Source organism: Polistes dominula, unplaced genomic scaffold, assembly GCF_049000335.1.
Source record: "Polistes dominula isolate Pdom_NZ unplaced genomic scaffold, Pdom_raw_medaka contig_49, whole genome shotgun sequence".
NCBI lineage: Eukaryota > Metazoa > Arthropoda > Insecta > Hymenoptera > Vespidae > Polistes > Polistes dominula.
Genome location: NW_028300914.1, coordinates 751,930 through 763,992, shown reverse-complemented (window position 1 = coordinate 763,992; position 12,063 = coordinate 751,930). Strand labels below are relative to the sequence as shown.

General features: G+C 32.8%; 1 protein-coding gene across 7 annotated transcripts in view; it reads left to right on the top strand.

The window, feature by feature from the left end:
- Nucleotides 1-12,063, top strand: part of LOC107069348 (uncharacterized) — a 215,190-nt gene that overhangs the window by 13,746 nt on the left and 189,381 nt on the right. For 4 of the 7 annotated variants that reach the window (XM_015326593.2, XM_015326592.2, XM_089169874.1 and 1 more), the window contains exon 2: nucleotides 11,178-12,059. In XM_015326593.2, the coding sequence (XP_015182079.2) occupies nucleotides 11,178-12,059 (882 nt within the window). Of the gene's footprint in view, nucleotides 1-21; nucleotides 125-294; nucleotides 2,127-11,177; nucleotides 12,060-12,063 lie in introns of those variants that run through there. The other 3 variants (XM_089169875.1, XM_089169877.1, XM_089169876.1) reach the window with 2 other exon arrangements.

Genomic DNA, 12,063 nt, shown 5'->3' with positions numbered 1-12,063 from the left:
CCCCCCTCCTCCCCCAACCCCACCCACCCTCAACTCACTCCCTCGCGAACTCCTGTCAAGTGGATTTGTTTTTTTTTTTTAGTGTTCGTGTTTTAATTCAACAGTGTGTTCACTTCACACGATTGTGCGTGTGTGTTGTGTTGATTTATTCTTGTTTTACATTCTGTTATTAGAAAAAATTTAATTTTAATTTAAATTTGATATCATTTTTCTTTTCTTTTTCTTTTCTTTTTTTGGAAATCATTATTTTCTTATAAATGGGAGGGGAGTGTATTTCTATTATCTTCCTTTTAGATTTCAGTTATTTTAAAATGGATGGAAGGGTTTTCATTTGATCAGACATTAGATTGATTTTCAAGTGTCTTGAGAATAAAATAAAATATAAAAAAAACAATGAAATGGATTATTATACCAATGAATATATATTTTTATATTTAGTAAATGATGTTATTGTGTGTCACGAGTGATATCAAATGTAATTTTATACAAAATTTGGGAGTTGTGATCAAAGAAAGAGAGTGTGAGAGTGAGAGAGAGAGAGAGAGAGAGAGAGAGAGAGAAAGAAGAAAAATTAGAAACGTGTATATAGATATATAAAAAAAAAAAAAGAAGAAGAAGAATAATTAATGAAATAAATTCAGCATATTTAATATGAAATTGTATATCGCGTTGGTGGAAATTGTTGTGCCTGTATTCAACTAATTTTCTCGTTTCATCAGACATCATCCTAAAGTGCTGGAGAATTTCAATCTAAAGTTTCTCACGAATGGAATACTCTGCTTTCTCTCGCAAGTAGAAGAAACGGATCCACCTCAGTCGCCAGTACGATCCCTTTCGAAGCGGGTGGTGGTGGTCAGGGGCGTCAGGGGCGAGTAAGTGAACGCGTGCGCGCACACACCACACACAAACACACACTCTCTCTCTCTCATACGAAGAAGAAAGAAAGGAAGAAAGAAAGGAAGAAAGAGAAAGAGAAAGAAAATCAGCGTCCATCGGTGCATTCAAGGTGGGCGGATGCCGCTGTCCGCGTCAAGGACACGTGTCCCCGGGCAAAGGAGTTGAGAACAATGAGAATTTCAGCGTGCCGAGAATGCAAACTCTCTTCGTTATTACTGTCGTTTTACCATCACTTGGTGGAAACAACTTCGACACAACTGTCAATTTCTATTAACCTAACTTGACTTTTTTGTTTTTGTTTTTTTCACTATTAATATAAATTAACATAAGAGTATATTTAAAAAACAAAGTGTTCATTTAAACTGTGAATCATATCTCATCAGATGTGATTGAAATTTTTCTACGAATCATATTGGGATTTGTTTGTTTTTTTTGGATTTTTGTTGTTGTTGTTGTTGCTGTTGGCTGGAATAATATAGAATTGAAATAAATGAAGGAATTGATAATCATTGATAGAACAAAATTTGTTCATATTTTGGATTTTTCTAAAGTTAGAAAATTGAAGAGAAAAAAAGATTAAAGAAAAAAAACAAAACAACAGGATGAATCATTTCGATTGGAATTTGCCGGAAGTGGATACTAATGATTAACAATGTCAAATATCTGATTAATATTGAAATATTTGTACTTCTAATAATAAATATAAAAAAAAGACTGCAAAAAAAAAAAACACAAATTCAAGAGAACTTAAGAATGATATAAAAAATATAAATAATAAGTAGAGTAAGATGAATTATTATTTTCATTGGAAACTGCCAAAACTGGATACAACATCTACATTCCAATTTCATTAACTTAAGAGCCCTTAAAAAAAAAAAAACAAAGTAACAGGTATTACCTGTACAGTATGAATGAATTCAATTGGAAATTGTATTATCAGAAAAAGAAGTCGTCAAATGAAATTATCGAAAAGATAAATGAAACGGAACGCGTTAAAAAAGTTCTTTAAAATTAATCTTGCTGAATATTTTCATTTCAAGATTATTTTCTTTAATTAGTGAGAGACGAATAAAAGTAAAACTTGCGTGCTGAAGAGGAAGAAACATAGGAAATCTTGAAGAAAGTTGAAGAAAGAAAGAGAAAGAGAAAGAGAAAGAGAGAGAGAGAGATAAATTAACGAGCTGAACAGGATGAATCATTTCGATTGGAAGCTTCTACGCCGGAAGAAGGTACACGTCCTCCTCTTCTCGTTCGCGTGGCCCTTTTCTTTCTAACCTTTTAACCCCTCGTGTGCATCGTCACCGTTAGCCGGCTTATCGACCCGTTCAAGAATTAGCACGAAAGAGTGAGTGAGAGAGAGAGAGAGAGAGAGAGAGAGAGAGAGTGAGTGAATGAGAGAGAGTGAGAGAGTGAGAAAGAAGGAAGGAGCACACTCTCCGGTTCGCGCACTCTCGCCCACGGGGAGGTTTGCTCCTGGTCAGGTAAATGGATAACGTCGAGTAATAGAGACGCTGAAAGCCACTATAATGACGACCATTTGTCATTGGTCAATGAGCAAAAAGGGATCGAGGGTATATATATATATATATATATATATATATATATATGTGACCTCAAGGCTAATTTTTTGTACCTTTGACAAAATTAATGATCCCTTTTCTGACTTCCAATTTCACTTTTCATTCGTTTTCTTTCTTCTTCTTCTTCTTCTTCAAATAATTGATCAATGTTTATTCTAAAATTGTAGTACTTACAGAGTGTATTTATTTATTTATGTATTTATATTAGATATTATTGACATAATTATTTGCGATAGTATTTGGAATTTATTTGGTTGGGATTTGAAAATGTTTAAAATTTTTAAGAAAGACTTTGTTTGATGGATCATTTTTTTTTTTTTTGTTATAAATGAAATAAATGTTTAAAAAATTGTTAGGAACAAATCTGTTGCAGTTAGTTTCCTTATAAAGTAAAGAAAAGTATTATGCGTGAAGTCTACCTAATCTTCTCGATGATTCAAACTTCCGTTTGATTGATTATTCAGGAGTCGTCTTTCTCTTCCTATTGTTGTTTTAATCCTATTTGGTACTCTCTCTCTCTCTCTCTTTTATTCTTAATATTCGAAGCTTATAATATCTTTGAAACGTTCATAGAGTGTTAGTTACTATTCAGAAACGTTTAGTAAAAAAGATTCAAAAAGAATGAGGAATCGTGCATGTGTTGTCACCAATCCTTATTGAACGTTAATGGGAATTTCGAAGCTTTTTACATGCTAAGGATTGTTAACAAAAAGTTGAAGAGATCGTACGATCTCGATGCTTTCTCCTTATAGTATTTATATACATATATATGTATGTATGTATGTTTGTAATATAAGTCGATGGATTTATCGGGAACATCGCAGTTCGTATTCTTGGTTTAATACAATCGAGTTGAGAAAAACAGTCTTCTTTACTTTAATGATATTTTTATAATTAAAAAAAAAAAAAACAATCACTTATACATACACATACACAGATTTCGTATAGTTCGGTGAATCCTATTTAAAGTTTAATTAATAATTGAGATTAGGTTCAATAACCTGTTGTGTCTTTTTAAACGATCCTATCTGAACGATGTAAAGAAATTCGTGTTTGGATGATTGTTTATTTGTTTAAATAATTTTTTAAAACGTTATATAAGTTATATTTAATATTTTATAAAATTGTACGATTAGAAGATTGAAATAATAATCCGAGTGATTCTGAAAACTTTCCCTACTCGTGAACATTATTTTCTTTCCTTTTTTTTTTTACCTCGTCATTTTCTATACAGTCGATCCTTTTGTTACACAGTCTGAAGTTTTAAGATCGAGAGAGAGAGAGAGATATTCAATTAACGATCGTTCAAAGTTGGATAATCGTTTAACAGCTAGCCGAATGATAGACGGCTTAAAGTGAAAAATAAAATTCAGCTGATTTCGATCGATTAAAACCTTACAACTTGTCTATCGTTTCACGTTTCAAAACTTTATTCTCTCTCGTGTGTTTTTTTTTTTTCACTGAGAATATTTTCAATTTCAAAAATATTTATATTGACTTTTTCATAATGGGACGACATATTGCACATTATTTACATAATAGAATTTTTTTGGTTTATTATTAATTCTCGATATTAAATATCAAGGATCAACTAAACATCGTGTTATCTTCTTTTGAGATTAATTATTCTCAACACCGTTAGAGATACCAAGTTGTCGAGGAAGTTAAAGCGTTGTTTTAAGATTTATATTCCTTCTGTGTCGTCATAAATTGTAATCCTTTACATTTTTCTTTCCTTTTTATTTTTTTTTAATTTTTTCTTATTTATATTTATAATATTTCATTGGAGATTTTTTTATATTTTTTTTCTCTCGAACATATTTAAAAAAAATATTTGTTGATTTTTATACAGAAACATTGAAAATATGAATTACAAAGTCTCTATCTATTTCTCTCACCGTAGTGTTTATAACGTTTCCTCGCGTTTATTATTATTTCCCAGTAATGTAATAGTTGGTTACAACGTTTCGTGGAAAAGCTGTCCATCCGAATGGCAATAAATCGATCTCGTGGAAATGTAGTAGAACGGGTGAGAGGAGATGCGTTTTAGGACCCTAGACATATGCATCGTTCTCACGGTGCCTTGTTGTTAACCGTGTAAAAGGTGGAGGAAGAAAAAGAAGAAGAAGTAGAAGAGAAGGTGAAGAAGGTGGTTGAGGGAGAGAGAGAGAGAGAGAGAGGGTGGGTAGAACAACGACAGTAGCGGTGATTCCGGTTTCGAATCAGGAAAGCATTTTGGTTCTTGTCGTTGATTAGAAAGAAGCTTTTAATATAAATCCATGGATATTGCTTTTTCTATCAAAGTATCAACGAATTGGAAATAAATTTTCTTTCTTTTTGTCAACGCAAGCATAATTTGTCGTTGAATTCAATCAGATTTATTGAATGTTTGAATATGCGTATCGTGTTGATAGATTTAAGGGTGGTATCCAATCGTTTTGTTTAAAATTAATTTAATTTTCATTTTTAATTATTTATTTAGATAATTGATTTTTCTTTTTATTTTTATTTTGTTGTTGTTGTTGTTGTAATGCACGGAAGAGAAACACACACAGATATTTGAGTATTCATAACCAAGCGTGGTACATTAAAAACGATCGTGACGTGGAACTCGAAACTGTGTACTTAAGACAGTAGGGTGCTTTTATATGTATCTTCAAGAAATCTAATACCATTTTGACGATGTAGCTTTTAAGATTTTTTTTTTCTTTCTTTTCCCCTTGGACTTCTCTTAATCACCTACGTAACGTACATAACATTATCTCGAGTGATTTATCCTACGTGAGAACTTGAAACCAAGTATACAGAATTTCGGTTATACAGTTTTAACTTAACCTTTTTTTTTGACGCAACCCTGACGCAACTCTGACGCAATAGTGGCATTAGTTGATGCAAACCGACAAATAGTAACACATGAGTTCGATGAGAGCTTAAATTGATCAAATTCAACTATTTATGATCACTCGAAAGGTTTAGGTTTAATCTCGAAGCAAAAATTATCTTCATTTTTACAAAAACAAAAAACGAAACGACTTTTCGAATCACCTAATACCTAAAAATAATATTTTCAACATAACTCTTCATCATACTCTAAAAATTAGTTATTTGGGGTGGTATATTTTGTTGGTAGTTCTTAATCGAGTTAGTTATATATCTCTTTGGTAAATGATACATTTCTACATACACAAATATACATACATACATATACACATATACAAGTATATATATATAACCCTGGAATCGTGCTCGCCCTGTCGTGTACCTAAGGTACAACACAAGTCTTAGTTACATATACCGAATACGTCGTTTGCTTCGGTATGAACTTAAACTAGGCCAACAGAAACGTGCATTGCCCGGTGCTCAGGGAGGGTTCAAACAGGGGCCGATGCAGTTCGAAATCGATAATCGCGTCTACGCTTAGCTATTTTCATCCTATCAGATGTGCTCCTTTTGAAAATGCCTAACACGAATCGCTAGAGTTACTGAAGACGAACGTCCTTAGATTTTATCATTTGATTTCTATACAATATTATGTCGATCATATTTTTCTATTATTATAACAAGTTGAAATGCATTTTTTTTGTATCATTATATATATATGAATATAAATATTATAAATATTAAAATTAACACTAGATTTACGGATGTTTTGTTCAATATTTTTTTAATGACTTACAAACATTGTTTAAATGAAAGATTGAATAGAGGGTAGAAATTAATATTTAAATATATTTCATTATACGTAAGCTTAAGAACAACATATATTTTAAAAAATAATATTTAAGTTTTGTATATATATATATGTATCAAAAAAATTTTTTAGATGAGTCAAATTGGCTTCAGTTCGTAAATCTAGTGTTAAATACAAATTTGTAATTTCAAGTAATGGATTCGATTCAATATAATTGTAAAAGATAATAAAATCTAACATATCCCCATAATTACTGTAATCAAATATCGTAGTAGAATGGATCTAACACTCTAACATTTGATATATACCTAGTAATCACGTTTGCAAGGAAGAAAGAAAAATATAGTAGAGAGGGTTGAAAATCGATGAATGCGTTCTCTCACGGAAAGCACAGGCGCCCTTCCTTTATCAGGGTTCCTACCCTTTCATTGTGTATATCACGTAGGATAGGAAGGAAATATTCTTTTAAGGATATATTCCCTGTTCTTTTGTAAAGCCCTTTCTCTCTCTCTCTCTCTCTCTCTCTCTCTCTCTCTCTTAGGTATCCCCCCTTGAGTACCGTTACTTTGAGAAACCTCGCCTTGCCCTTGGGCCGTGCGTTTCACTAACCTAGCGTAACTCGCTTGCGCAACTAAAACTCCTTTTATCCAGTTACACACCTAGGCGCGACTTCCGCTTTCGGTATATACATTTACATAGACATTTACAACATGCATGTATATAACTTAGGATCTCGGTTAAAACAGTTAAGCGCAATTTTTTCCTCATTACGTTCACGTCAAACTGGATTATGATAGGCAGGCAGGCAGGCAGGCAGGCAGGCAGGCAGGTAGCCAGACAACCAAGTATATTTGTAATGTCTTTTTTTTTGTTATCAACAAAAAATGATTGTCCAAGTCACGACGTAATGAACGAAATTATAAATACGTGGAAAATCATGAAGAAACAAATAAAAGATGTCTTACTTATTTACTTACTTTTATATCTATTTCGTTACATACTTTATATTTTTATTCGCAAAATATGTTGCTGTCATCTAAATCGATCGAAACGATTTATCTTTGGTATCATTATCGAGAGTTTTGCTTTGTTTTTGGGATTATTTGATTTTTTTTTTTTTTTTTGACTCAATCGATAGATCGGTAAGTTATTAATCGAGATCGTATCGATCAAACTCCATTCCAACTTCCTTGGAGGTCCTCTTTCTGAAGATTACTTTTCTTCTTCAGTGAAATTTTTCTCTTATTCTTCTTCTTCTTCTTCTTCTTCTTGGACAGGCAATCTGAACGGTACCTTTATACGTGTCTGCTTGTATTTGGTACATGGGATCAGTATCTATATACACCGGCAATTCTACACTGGCTTTATCCGGCCGCGATTACATCGGAATGACCTTATTTACCTCAACGAATGGGGATCGTCGGTGGTGATCGACTTTGGTGAAATTTAGGCTCGAGTTTCACGATCCTTCATGCTCGACTTGTCCGAGAATCGACACGGAGATGTTACTTTGATCCTATATTCGGTACATCAAAATCATTCCCATCGAAAATCGTTATTCTTCTTCTTCTTCATATGAAACAACCCCTCCACCTCCCCCGTATCTTCTCCTCTTCCCATTATATTCAATGGTTTCGTTACCAACCAAATCATTATTATTATTATTTTCAATGTAATTAAATGATCTTGAATGAAACAACAAATCGATCGAGATATGTTTTTTTTTGTGATGTAAAAATTGTGTAAAAGGAGTGTTGGGGGAAAAAAAATAGGGTGGGACTATAAGAAAGTAGAAATAAAAATAGATGTGTGTAAATTACACACGGTAGAAGTGAAACCTTCAAAGAAAATCAAGCTTCGAAATAATTGAATTGTAATACAGTGTCATCTATTAAAAGAAACTTACAGAACCTAAATAATCTCTAAATAAAAATTGTGCTATGTGCTAAGTTGAAAAAAATCACGTGAAATCAAATAAATTTCATTAAAATAAGTTAAGTAGTTTTGGAATTATTAGTGGACAAACACATATTGTGTTACACTGAATTTTTATATATATATATAGAATTTTATTAATTAATTAATTAATATATAGAATTAAATTATATATTGAATTTTATTAAATTAATTAATTATTTTTGTTTCACGTTCTTCCGTTTTACGATTTTCAAAAAAATTGGTAAAGAAAATTAGATGAAAAAATAGAAAAAAAAAGGAGTTGTAGAAGAATTTAAAGAAGAAGTGAGAAAATAAGAAATAAATAAGACAGAAAGAGAGATAGAGAGAGAGAGAGAGAGAGAGAGAGAGAGAGAGAGAAGAAGAAGAAGATAGAAATGGTGATTAGAAAAAGATAGAGAAAGCTAGGTATAAATTATCCTAAGACTAATTAACATCGTCGTTGCTAGTGGAAGCGATATCGTCGAGGAACGTTGTTAGTTAGAATATGGGTGTGTAGATACATATACATACATATATATATATCGATTAATCGAGCCCTTTCTGTCTTAGGTAGTTCAGTGTCGTAGTAGTACCTTTCGAGAGAACTCGTAAAGATAGAATCTCGTTTGACTTTTAGGAATGCATGCTTCCTCTTAAGTAAATTAATTCTCAATGTGCTCTATCGTCCTTTTTCTTATTGATCATTAATCCTACGTTTCGCGTGCATAACTTGCACCTGGATAAGCCCATGTTTCATATTTTTTTTTTTTAAAGATCCATCGACAAGAAACCAATTCGTGATTGGTAAAATGTGCAATTAGAAAATAATCATTCATATTATATTAATAATATATATATAAATTACGTGTCACGTTATTTGTCCGCAATGGACTCCTAAACTATTAAACCGATTTTAATCAAATTTTGCACACTGTGTGCAGTTTCATTTAATTTGAAAGATAGGATAGTTTATATCTCAATTTATAATTGCAATATTAGGTAATTCTTTGACTTATAGACGTGTGTATCGGACTGATTGTGAGCCACAGCAACGCGTGGCGGAGCACACCCCTAGTTTTTTATATATTTTGTTTATTGTTAAATGATTAATCTTATAAAATATATTTTGTTTTAAATTAATTATTTTTTTTTCTAATTAACAAAAAAACAAAAATAAAAAAGAAAAAGAAATCTCAACAAGTGTTGTCAAGTAGTCAGTAACGAGAGAAAGAAATATAATTCATATTATATTTCTGTTCATAAAATAAATTTAATTAGAAATGAAATCCTCGTTTAATAGTCGTTTTATTTGTGATAAACGGTTCTCAAGTATATATACAGCATACATATTGCCAAGTTGAAATGTTCCTATAATTCTTAAATAAGTATAATTGCGCATTCTCGATTATTAATAAACGAGTAATAATCGCGACTTGGGAGAATGAAATTCTCTCCGTTCTGGTTGGAGAGAAAGGTGGATTTACGATCGAGACGTTGCTTCCCGTTCGCGTTTTCTTCTCACAATAAACATTCAGTGCAGTTTCGATTTTCTTTTACTCATATTTTTCCAGTCTTGACGAGTCTTTGCTGCACGAAGAGGAGAGGCACAGAGATAGCAGCTTGAAAAAGAAATACAAAAAGAATACAAATAAATAATCACAAAAGAAAAATAGATTAAGAAAAAAAGTAATCGATTAAAACGTGTGGAAGGGTGAAGTTAGTAGGAGTAGGAGTAGGAGTAGGGGGGGGGGTAATAAATGAATAGAGAAACGTTTGTGGGAAGGGGGAAGAAATGGGCTTATGGTTAGTTAGAAACTTTCCCTCTCTTGATGGTTTAAGAGGAGGCAAATCGAGTGAGGAGGAGACACGCGCATTGAATGAACGAACTCGGCTGCTCAAGCTCGAAAGATTAGCCTCGACTTCGGTCCCACGCCTCATCTTGTTATCTCACAGATCGCAGATAACATCTAGTTGCTTCCAGTACCCTCACTCGATCGATAAAACCACGAGATTCAACTTGGCTGTCTATCTTCTCTGGTGCTCTCTCGTGGTCTCTTACAAAATAAAACAAAAATTCACACGAGAGTATCTCACTCACTCACTCTCTTTCTCTTTCTCATTCTCATTCTCATTCTATCTTTTCTCGAGAACTCGACTTCTTGGCGACTTATTGAGGAAGAAACTGGCTACTCCTTTTCTATTTCCGTGGGTGCACATTACCACATACGTTGCATATCTCTTTCTGTTCTTAATCGATGTTGTTTCAGATAAGAGAAGAATAGGAAAAAAATAGGGGTTGGATAGTTACTCACAGAGGAACGTAAAACCAATCTTCTTATCTGTTAATAATTATCCGAAGATGCTCGTTATTCTTTACCCCTTCTTTTTTATTTTTACAATTAGTACAATTTTTTAAGTTTAATTATTATTAGTAATTGATAGAAAATAACATATGAGCGTAGAATTTTATATTGCATACAAAAGAAAAAATCAAACAGAATGACAATTTATTTAACAATATATTGATGAAAAATAAACTTACTTACTTAGAGACGTTTCATTGGCTATTATTCATCGAGAAATATAACATAAGTTGTTCAAGTATGACAAGAGAAACAGGAAGTCTAGGAAGAGGATTATGAAATATCGTTGATATTACTGGATGAAAATTGTATTCAACGTTTAGCTTATGATCCCTGGGTGACTGGAAACTGGGCTGTTTAAATCGCGTTGTAAAATATCATCGTAATGCCTTTTACTCGTCTTGGTTGACATTAGCTTTGGCGCCTTAGGTATTGCTGCCCACCGTAGTTGCCAATATTTACTATAAGCCCTTTTGTTTTATGCATCAGTGGACCTTACTGGACACTACTAGCTTGATACAGTTGTAAGCCACGCCTTCGCGTAAAACGTTCTGAGAGAAACGTTCGTTGTTGCATAAGGTCATGCAAGAGAATCCAATTTCGTTGTTGTTTCATCGTAACTTTCTTTGTTCCATTTAATTTCATATTCATCTAAGATAGTATAATATTATTAGAACTTAGACTAATATATTTGTTTTCTTTTTTCAGGTGATACCGGCTGATCGTCGGTTACCCGAAAAAGAAGAAATCTGGACACTACCGAATGATCAACAAGAAACATCAACAGCATCCTTGGATGAAATTATCGATGAAAAATCAAAGGTTCATCAAGAATTGGACAAAGTCTCTTATAAAACTCAAGAATCTATACCTTTAGATACTTCAGATAACACGGATATTAATCTACCGCGTAGTCAAGAGACTAGGAAGAGTAAAACTAAGAGAGTTAAGAGTTACCTTCGCAAATGTAAGGGTGCTCTTTCCAAGGGTGACGAAAGTGTCAATGAAAAGAAACGTCAAGAGAATTGTACGTCTTGGTATTTCGATGAAACTCAATCACCGTTGACGACTCGCCGTCGTCGTGAAGATAACGATGATTATTTCGAAAAGTATACCGAATTATCCGAGGAAAGATTTAACCAACAACAAAATGATCCAGAAGGGACCACTTCCAACGAAATTATTGCAGATGTTCTCGCGAAAACATCGGAAAAAAATTCGAGTGTTAATCATGATTGTGAAAACAGAATATGCGTTAATGAAAACAACGGGATTGATGTATCAACTAAACAATGTGAATCCGATGAACAACAAACTTGTAGAAATGAATACGAAGAGGTGATCGATACAGTGACTATCGTTAATTTATCTAATGAAAATACTAATTTGGACAAGTGTGATTCGAGCGATACTCTTATCGCTGAAGTGTCGGAAGTGTTACAATGTGTAGATTTAAATGCTACGACAACTGTTGTGCAACAGAATGACGAGAAAATTCATTTTGAGGAAAAACAAGAAGAAGAAGAAGAAGAAGAAGAAGAGGAAGCATCGAATGATCCTGAAATTCCTTTGATTTTACCTCTCCCAGCGGTGA